General features: G+C 44.4%; 1 protein-coding gene across 11 annotated transcripts in view; it reads right to left on the bottom strand.

The window, feature by feature from the left end:
- Positions 1 to 7,232: 7,232 nt before the first annotated feature.
- Positions 7,233 to 10,172, bottom strand: part of eya1 (EYA transcriptional coactivator and phosphatase 1) — a 61,297-nt gene continuing 58,357 nt past the window's right edge. For all 11 annotated transcript variants that reach the window (XM_051066867.1, XM_051066866.1, XM_051066872.1 and 8 more), the window contains one exon: positions 7,233 to 8,679. In XM_051066867.1, coding sequence (XP_050922824.1) covers positions 8,599 to 8,679 — 81 coding nt within the window. In that variant the 3' untranslated portion in view covers positions 7,233 to 8,598. The remainder of the gene's footprint in view (positions 8,680 to 10,172) is intronic.

The raw sequence follows: 10,172 nt of genomic DNA, 5'->3' as shown, positions 1-10,172 counted from the left end.
GCATGCGTCAGTAGGGTGTTGATTTAACTGAGTGGTAATTTGCAAGGTTTTAGTTTGTGATCATGCTCATTATATAGAGCATTATATCTGTGTTTTCTGTAGAGAATTGGTGTTTATGTCAGATATTCACCTTTACTATCCAGTTCACCATACGCATAATCATACGTCAATCAAAAAAGTTACACACATTATTTATATATTTATTTATTTCCACACTGATCAGCCACAACATTAAAACTAGTTATTTGACTCCGTCCACCACTGATGAAGGTGAGAGTGGCTATTGCCAAGGTTCTGGTGATTCAATAAAGGACTCTGGGTTTCACAAATAGAACTGACTCTCCTAAAGTTTACAGACATCCAGGGTCAAGCATGCAGTAATAATCTTACATGTATGGATCATTATAAACTGCTTGCACAGACGACCTGTGGGCTGGTTTTCTACAGGAGGACAGTCATGGAGATATCTGAAGCTTGACAGACCTGCTGTGGTTAGCAACAGTTGCTACGATATGATCAGACAATCACTGCAATACTCCTCCAAACGCTCTCTCATTCTCCCACGCTAACCTTTACAGCGTAACAGTAATAGGCCTAGCAGCTTTTTGTCAGGAATAATATCCTTCTAGTACGCTAAGTGCTGAAGTGAATGTTCAGCTGTGTGCCTGACCAGTCCTGAACTAACTGAAACAATTAACATAGTGAACTCTGTCAATGCTCTAATTCTCTGGGCTGGAAGTTCAGAGAAAGAATCATGAATTATGGATGGAGGTTCACCCCCCCCCAATTTTATTTGGCCTATGGGATGCGGGCCTTTGGATTATGCATGGCAAGCTTTCATACCTGAGCTGAGTGACGACTGCTGTTGGCGGAGGCATACGTCAAATGTTCCCTTTGATTTGAAAGTGAGATCATACGGCCGCACAGTTGCAGAACTCAACCTCTGATATGGGGAGAAAGGCAGCAGGACAAGCCAATGTCCCCTTGTCAACCTTAGTAGCTCTGTTGTGTGTGTGTGTGTGTGTGTGTTTCAAATGGCATACTGTACAACATGCCTATTCAAGGTAGAGGTATGAGTGATCAGAGGGTAGAGAGTGAGCAGGAGGTGGCGTAGAATAGAGGGCATAGCGGGGGGTGAATGTTGGGTGTGTGTGTGTGTGTGTTGGGGGGGTGGGCAGCTGGGGGCACAGGGGAAGGGGGAACGGGTGAGGTGTGGGGATGGAGGGAAGGCGGAGGGGGTGAGCCTTGGTTTCCTGTTCCCCGAATTCCCAGCTCCTGTCTGCGGAGCAGGTACACAAAGCCTCCCTTGAAGGTTTTGGAGAGGGGCGGCAGGATGAAATGCAGCCACTGATGGTTAACAGATCTGTCCCCCTGGACACCCCCCCCTCCCTTCCCTTCCCTTCTTTCCCCCCTCCCGCGCTGCTAGCCAGCGCCGCGTTTGTTTACACTCTCCCAAGCCTTTTTAGCATTTTCTGGCCAGGCCAGGAGACTTGGCGGGGCTCCACGCTGCTGATTGCCATATTCCCAGACCAGAAATGTCACTTACCACTTTGCTCTCCTTCATCCGCCAGTTAAACCCTTTGTAATCCCCCCAGAAGAGCGGAGTCACCCAGGATATAGAATATTTTCTCCTGTACCAGTGGCTCCTTGCCCCGCGCTGCCCCTCCATCCCCTCTGTGTCCCCTGCCCAGATAGAGGCAGAGCTCAGAAAGCATTTCAGCCAACTGGAATGAGACATTAACATTCCTACTGGGGCAGTATGGGCTCAAGAGAGAGAGATTTAGACCAAAGAGAAGCTACCAAGAGAGGAGGAGAAATGCAGCATAAAACAACTCTCATGTGGCCCTTTTCCTTTTATAAGATCAGTGTCCCTCTTGTATCTTATATTTTACGAAAAGACATATTTTCTTGGTATCTAAGCATGCAAACAGTTTTGGTTTTAAGGTTTTGAGATATCCATCTCTGTCACTGTAAAACAATGGAGGTAAATGGCCTAATAGTCTGTATGATGCCTGTTGATACCGTGTCCTGTGGCTTATCCAGTTTTACAGGGACACTGCCTTTGGAAAGACATGATACTGTTGATTTTTTTTAAAATCTAACATTTTTAATGCTGTGAGCACCACTCGCCGGATTTTTATTCACTCCTGTCGAATTAGGGGTGGCAGCAAAAATCTCAAATGTACAACTGTGGGTTATGTGAGATCAGCATTGGGCAGGCTCACAGAAAAAGTAATGACATTACCTTACTAAGTAGGCATTTCGGTTTAACGAAAATATTACACGGGCAAAACCTCAGGCATCAGAGAACATCATACTTGCATTTGAAGAAAAGAGCACATCCCTGGTGGCAAGACATTTCACGGATTATGGACTTAAACTGAAGAGTGAGTCAGCGGGTGGTGACACTATTACTGAAAAGAGAAAACTACCAGATATATATCCTTAAAACTTTACACCCTAGTGGCCTGAAAAGGGAATACAATTCAGTTGTGTTTCTGTAAAAGATTTTGTTGCTTCTAATTCTCATATTGCATTTTGTTCTTTGAGTTTGGTTATAGATATGTAGGAAAAACTCTTCACTGTAGTGTTTCAGGACATAAAATGGGAACAGGACAGAGTTTCAGGGCTAAGGGAAAAGAATATTGAATGAGCAGGAACATGCGTACGAAACAGGGTTCACCTTTTCTTCATTTCTACTTAAAGAAAAAATATGAGAGGAGAAAGAAAACATCACCCGTGACTTATCGAGCAAAAACAAGCCAATGTGGGACTGCGAGGTATACCGGATGACATTGAGTTTATTAAACCGGCCGAGAGGCTCCTTCTCTTTGCCAGACGAGAGGGAGCTTGGCCCGGGTCCGACACCTAACTGGAGAGAGCTGGTCCAATTAACACCAGAGAGGGAGGTCCTTGCACACACACATATATGTGGATACACATTTCTGAACGCACACATACACGTAAACACCCGCGAGCATGCTCACGCAGAGCATACAGGGAGGTCTGAGGGGGCCTGCGGCAGCCAAATAAACCTTTGGGGACCTGGTAGCTCATAGCTTCAAGTTAGCTAAGAAGTCATGCACGTGCACTCACACTCACAGTTGTAGGGTGGCCTTAGCTTGCCATATAAATCTCTGCCACTCACCTTCAAATGGACTGGTGCAGCGGGCCCAGTAAATAGGGAGTGTGTATGTGTGTGTGTGTGTGTGTGTGTGTGTGACTGCAGATGCAGGTGGAGCTGCGGCGTGTGGTCGGGGCAGACGGTTGAACATCGTTCCAGCTCCTGGCCGGGCCCCTGGCAGCGCCACTCACACTACAGCCCTACAGTGGTTATGAGCCGTGGTGAGAGGTTATGTTGAAAGTGTGCTGAATTTGCTCAGTGAATGAACCTCAGTACCAACAACTGTTGTACAAGTAATTAAAAATATATATATATATTATTAGTTAGTGTTTCAACCTCTAAAGAAGAAGTTAGAAAGTAAAAAAAACAAAAAAACATTTGCAATCAGCACACAAAAAGACTAATACAGCAGCTAAATGAGTGGCAGAGTTCAGTTTCATCATGTTTCTGCTTTATGCTATTTAATCAAGAATGCATTGCAACTACTGCTGAGCTAGTGTAGGATAGATACACGATGAGAGACTCCTACAATGGCTTCCACTGTGTCTCAATGCTTTATTGAAACAGTATGGGCTTTGTCAAAACAACTATGTCTGGTTAGATTACACATAATTTGCAATTGTTGATTCCAGAAAACCCTAATACAATACATTACAAACACAATCAACCCTTTTCTCATCTTGTGGGTACCTGAGTGTGTATATGTAAGTGTATGTAGCTAACCCTCTCTGACCTCTACATGGCTCAACCTACTCTGCAAGACCAAACAGACTCAGTCCGCTCCACCAATGTGCATTAATAGCATTGTCACAGTCTAGACCCACTTGGGAATGCCTCCTCTGTGTGGGACAGGCATAGCTGTGGATGCTGTGTCCCCTTCGGAGTTGACACTCCTGGCCGGGATCCCTGGCATCTGCGAGCTTCCTGATTACCAGCTGTCCTCTGCCCCAGCTCTGCCTGTCAAATCCCAGTAACTGAGAAATAAACAAACAGTAAACAAAAGGGAGCCTAGTTTAGCACCGATGCCTGGCCACCGCATGACAACAGGTTTGTCACTCTCGCCGCCCTGCCAGGAGGGGGGCTGACCGGGCCTCTGCGCTCTCCTGCGGAGGGGAGTGAGGACCCTTTTTCTTCAACTTAAAACCACTGGAGGAGGAGCTGCAATCAGCGATGGCGGGTTTGTCTGTCCTCGCCTCAAGACAAACAGTATCAGCCAAACCAAGAGTAAAGGAACGCAGGCTGAAACGACCTAATGCCTTGTCATTCTGGTTCTTAGATTGAGCAGAAACTCCTTGCAGCTCAGCTAAAAATGGAGGCTTTGCGTCTAATACACCCCCTCACCCCCACACACACCCCTCAACCCACCCCCACACCACCACCCGTCTTTTTCTTATTGTCTCAATCTGTAGACATCTGCTCTGCTACAAAGACAAATTCCCCTAACTTGAGACACACTAGCCACCAAGAGGAGAACACAGGCCTATTAATAGGCTTCCTGCTCGTAAAAAGAGATGTGGCAGATCAGGTTTTTTGGGGGGGAGTTTGATATGCATGTAATACAATATTAGTTCAATTGTGATGCACCGTCAGAGGCCCCCCTCTATGGAAATCTGCATGAAATCACTGTCTGGGCAAAGTCGTAAATCACCAATGGCGTTGTTTATTATTGCAGTACCGTTTTATGGAGGGAGGGCGCTTTGCTGGGACGTCCCGGAGAGGAATACCCAACAGAGGACCTGCGAGGTAATGGACCCTTTATTTCCACGATGGGGGTTGATGGGAGTTCAGTGAAGATCAGGCCTCTTGAGAATAACACAGTCACCGTATAGCCTGATTAAAGCACAGGAACGCGTATATCGAACAAAAGCAAGCACAAGACAAGCAGCCACCGGAACTACAGCACAAAAAAGGACAATAAATCTCGCTAGGAATCAAAGTGCTAGTGGAGGATTGTGGGTCAGGTACATGACACAAGCCAAACAGACACAATCTAGCTCTTATTTTTATTCCCGTCTGTTTTGTGAGAACAGCCAGTGCAGCTGGCCCGACATGCAACCAACACCCACTTTTTCTTTCTCAAAACGTCTGGTCTGGTTGTGTCTGACTTTTTCTGCCAGGTCCCTGAGCATCGGGAAAACTTATCAAAGAGAACAGACCTTTATTCTGTGCTGCACATAGAGAGAGGAGAGGAGGAGAGGAGAGAGAGAGAGCAGTACTCCTCAGACGCTACTCAGTCTTTCAGCTGTTCGGAAGTGGGGGGAAAAAAAGAAAAATGTTGGGGTCATTGTTAGCTGGTGCATTCCCGTGGCAGCAGCCTGACCTGCTATGTCCAGTCTGGCAGACACACACCCACATACACCCACACACACACACAGTCTGGACATCACTCCCACTCCATATGAAAACATAATTGATCTGGATATTAAACAGCTCTAAATAAAATTCCGTGCATGCTTACTTCTCCGACGTGGTTTTGGAGGCCGGACACTTTCTTCCCTGTCCGGGCTAGTGTTACATGCTGGACTGTCTTAGCTGTGGCCACCTCATAAAATCAGCCTCATAAATATTTTTCATGTGTTATTCAAACTAACCCAGCTCTCTATGACTTGGAGTGGTTTGATATATGTAAATTATGCATGGAGGCTCCTGCAGACAATATGCTATAAGGCAAGAACTATTACAACTTCAGGAGCCTCAAGAATGTATGAGACGTTATACATTACTGTGGCTATAAAGAAGAACTAGCATTGCGTCATGGGAATTGAAAAAAAGCACAGAAATATAAAAAGCCATTACAAACAGAAGTCACAAAGTATGCCTGTAATTCAGATGTAGCCTTGATGTTAAAAAAGTATTTTACAGCAGCTATTGTGTGGATTTAACGGATGTGACAAGCATGTGGGTGTGTGATGTTGTTTGGTCTAGACTCACAGCAGCTCCAGTTTCTATTTGCTTCCTGGTAGGATTAGTGGCTGAGGCCTGCGACACCAGTGTCAGTCTTTGGACACTGGTGGCAGATAGTAATGTCATTCCAGTAATATTAATACACAATGGAGAGAAGTGGAATGGAAAAAATATGGTTCTTAATCATGCTTTAACACTGCTGTACATGGACAATAAGTCTTTTTAATACCTGTGTTATATTGTTATTTTTTAAATTATAGTTTTGAATTAGAAGAAAAAATGAGAGCGCAATATGGAACAGTTCACAAATCAGTTTTATTAATTTAAACACAATCAAATAATAATGTCAAAAACATCTGTACACATATTTTGCAGACACAACAATCTTTTGCGTTTCACAATGAGGCCCATGTAGTGTAAAGTATTTCCAGTTTGCATTTATGATTGCAACATAATAAAAAAAAGCGTGCTGTATGAATCTATAAAACATTTCCTCTATTTACCTACCATTACCTTGATCTAGCAGCAATATGTAGATACCCCAGAGCATGGGGAGGCTGGGGGAGTTGTTTTGAGTAGTGGGAGGAAGGGGGGAGGGGGTTGGGGGGGAAAGAGGGAATCCAAATTGAAATGTAAAAGTCCAGCAGTGATCATGTGCAAAGGAGGGAAAAAAAATTAGAAACGCAACGACTCGGTCTCTGTTTAAGAAATTCACAGTCAATAGCACATGTCCTGTGTGTTTCACGAACCCCTCGAAGTTAGTGGCTTTTCTCTAAATGTTAATTATGGTTTCCCCCATCCACAGATGTAGGAGCACTATGGAGAGAGCTCTGTGTAATTCAGCTACTTCAAAGAGGGACACAGAATGTATTTCCAACGTCGAAATAAAAACACTACATCATACAAAATTACGCTCGCTGTACAAGAGTTGTTATAGCGCTTGTATAAAAGATAATAAAACCTATCCAAGCCTGCTTCTTTTTAAATATCAGATTTATTCAAATTTGTTGTTAAAATGGCTCTCATGAAATCGCCATATGCCATATCCAAAACCCTCATCAGGTTAAGTTTGCTTCCAAATATATGGGGTCAGGGCTGCAAGCTGGTGAAATGCCGTAAGGACACAAGTTGTGAGCTACCTTTCTGAATAACGAAAAAAAAAAGAAAGAAAGAAAAAGTACCTCTTTCCCTTTGAAATGAGACTAAAAAGAACTTGCAGTAGAGGAGACCTGTTATGCTATATAAAGATGTGAATGGAGTTTCCTGTAAGGACGAGAAACATCACAGACTCAGATGAAAGGTCATTGACACTTGACATCCATGCTTTTGGTCTTGACAAAAAAAAACAAAAAAAAAAAAACAACAACAACAACGAAAAAAAAAAAACAATTGATTTTATCACAAAATCCCATTATCTACATATTTGTTTACTGAACAAAACTCGAACACATCAACACTTTCAGGCGTCGCACAAGCTTATATGCGATGGGATGCCTTTCTTTCTTTTTCTTTTTTTTTTTTTTACTTCAATGAAAAAGCATTGCCGCCTTTCGAGAGCACGTACCTAAATGAATATAGGAAGGAATAGTCCAGTGATTACAAACTTACACACACAAAAAAGATTTCCTCTGTACACGATTGTCTCAGCATTGTAAATAAAGTTTTTTGTTATTTTCTTAAATTATTAGAAAACCCCATTATTTTTTTGTTTCTTCCATAAACGTCTTCCTCTTGCTGCGGTGGAAATCAATAGTACTTTGTAAAAGGCACGAGTCTTTTGTCGTCGAGGTACCTTCTCAGTGGCACGGCAGCCACTCACAAAGTCTCCGTTCATAAATAAGAAGCACAGGACTCCCAGGCCGACGGTTAACAGAGGAGCAGTCGCTTTGTCTGTCTGTCCCATGAAGGGGTGGGGGGTGGGGGGGGGGGAGTAGACAGAAAAGGAACAGAAAGAAGACAGGTGAAGAGCAGAAGAGGGGGTGAGGTGTGGGGGGGGGCTATAGAGGAACAGAGAAATGTCACCACCAGTAGTTGTGGGCCTGTGGTTTTTTTACCATAGCTGAGTTCTGTGGCGAGGTGAGGTGAGGCAAGGCGAGGCGGGCGAGGCCATCAGTAGCTCTGCTCTCCTCACAGGTGTGAACCCTGACAAGAGTCCCGGCACAAACAGGGGAGGGCCGTAAAACATTTTGACAGCTTCAGAAAGCGGCCGATTCACAGTAACCAGGGCAAGCAGCTGCAGCGCCGTAAATTTCACCTCTCTCCTTCGCTTCCAGAAAAAAAAAAAAGTTTAGGGTTAAGACGAAGTGTGACCGTATGTCAGCACATTAACCGTGTGCTCAGCCTTCTTTGTTTCCACTCTCCTCTTCTCTTCTTCCTGTGAAGTGGAAGACAGACGCCAGGCAGCGCAGGGGGGCTTTTTTTTCTTATTTTTTTTCTCTGAGCTGCAGGGGTCTGTTGCGGCAAGCGTGGGACGAGGACGTGGGGCTCGAGGGGGCTGGAGGGCGAAGGTGAAAGGGTCGCAGGGTGTGCTGAGGTGGAGAGCAGGGTGTACCATGGTGGTGGTGGTAGTGCTACAAGTACTCCAGGTCTAGAGCGTGGTGGAGGGCCATGAGGTCTGAATGGCTGGAGATCCTCCAGAAGGGCATGTTGTGCTGTGGAGGGAACAAAAGCATCATAAAGTTTAATTTAAAACATTTAAAAAATTCAAAATTCCACATATTTTTAAGGCTGAAACAATTAGTCATTGAACTGATTGGTCAAAAGACAGAAAATTATGTGCTTTCCAAAAAAAAAATGCTAAGAAATCTCTAGGTGCAGCCTCATAACTGTGTGGACTTTTTTGGACGGTTGGTCAGAACTATGATGAGCATTTTTCACTGTTTCTCCAGCATCAAAAAGTAATAAAAAATAAAATCATTATTGAAAATATTGTTTATTTGCAGCCTTTCTGAACACTCCTGAGAATAATAGGACAATTTTAGGCTTTACACTCCAGCTAATACATTCAATGAGTAAAGCAAGACTGGTTCATTCACCAGGAAAAGCAATCATATCAATAACACACCCCGACTGCTCCTCTTGCTCCCTTGTGCATACGTCTGTGCGGCCAAATAGCACATCTGTACCTCTAACTAATTTCTCTGCTGCATCAACGTGTAGTTTTATACCACCAGACTAATCCAGTAGCTGTCTTCAGCCTGGACAGAAATGAACTCCCCACAGAGTCTTTTGAACGCGCCTCCTGCCTGCTGGTGTGTGTTTAGGACAGTGCAAATGAGCTGTTGTTCCCAAGCAGAGGACTGGGGGCGAAACCTGAGTCGCAGAGAATGAAAGGAGCTTGTCAGGTAGAGTCCTCAGCTCCTCAGTGTGTGGAGCCCATTACCCTCCCCTTATCAAAGGTATGGCCTCTCCCAGGCATATGTTCCGCTTAGGAGAGCCTGCACTGACCCTTAAAAAGCTCTTTGCTTTTTGTTTTGTAAATTGTCTTTGCTTTTAAGTTTAAAAGCTGGAGATGTTATCTCTGCCTCCTCTCTCTCCCAGGCAATGGTAATAACTGAAGGTGGAATTGTTTCAGGGATTTTTTTTTTTTTTTTTTGGGGGGGGGGGTTAGGTAGGTGAAGGAATGAGGGCCAAGAGAACTTTTCTACATTTGCTTTTGTAGTTCCATGCACTGTCACGTCTGATATGCGCCTCCTGACGGGTGAAACTGTTGTGTTATTTCACGTCCTCTCTGATGTTGACACAGAAACCTTTTACCGCATGGCGTGTCGTGGGACTCACACCACTCAGACGAGGGGAGGAGAAAAAAAGTCTTATCCTTCCATCAATGTCACAATCCAACAACTCAAGACTGAGTAAAAATATTTGCATCTTTTTCCACAATCATCCCTCAAGACCATATTCCCAGGGCGTGATCGCTTTTCATAATACAGAGCTATTGCTTTACACACTTATCCGGGGTAAAGGTTGCTACTTCTTCCTAATCACTGCCTAATCACTCTTCATCTGTCCTCACGCTCCTGCTCATTGTTTTCTGAGAAACAGGTGAAAAAGGAGCTGGAGGCTTTTCAAAGGGAAACTCCATGTCTTCGCCCTGACACCGCGGCTCACCGTAACTGTCAGTGAAATATGCTCCTGGGCCCGC

Source organism: Lates calcarifer, linkage group LG24, assembly GCF_001640805.2.
Source record: "Lates calcarifer isolate ASB-BC8 linkage group LG24, TLL_Latcal_v3, whole genome shotgun sequence".
Lineage (NCBI taxonomy): Eukaryota > Metazoa > Chordata > Actinopteri > Centropomidae > Lates > Lates calcarifer.
The sequence above is the reverse complement of the archived record's forward strand: the minus strand, read 5'-3'. Positions and strand labels throughout refer to the sequence as shown.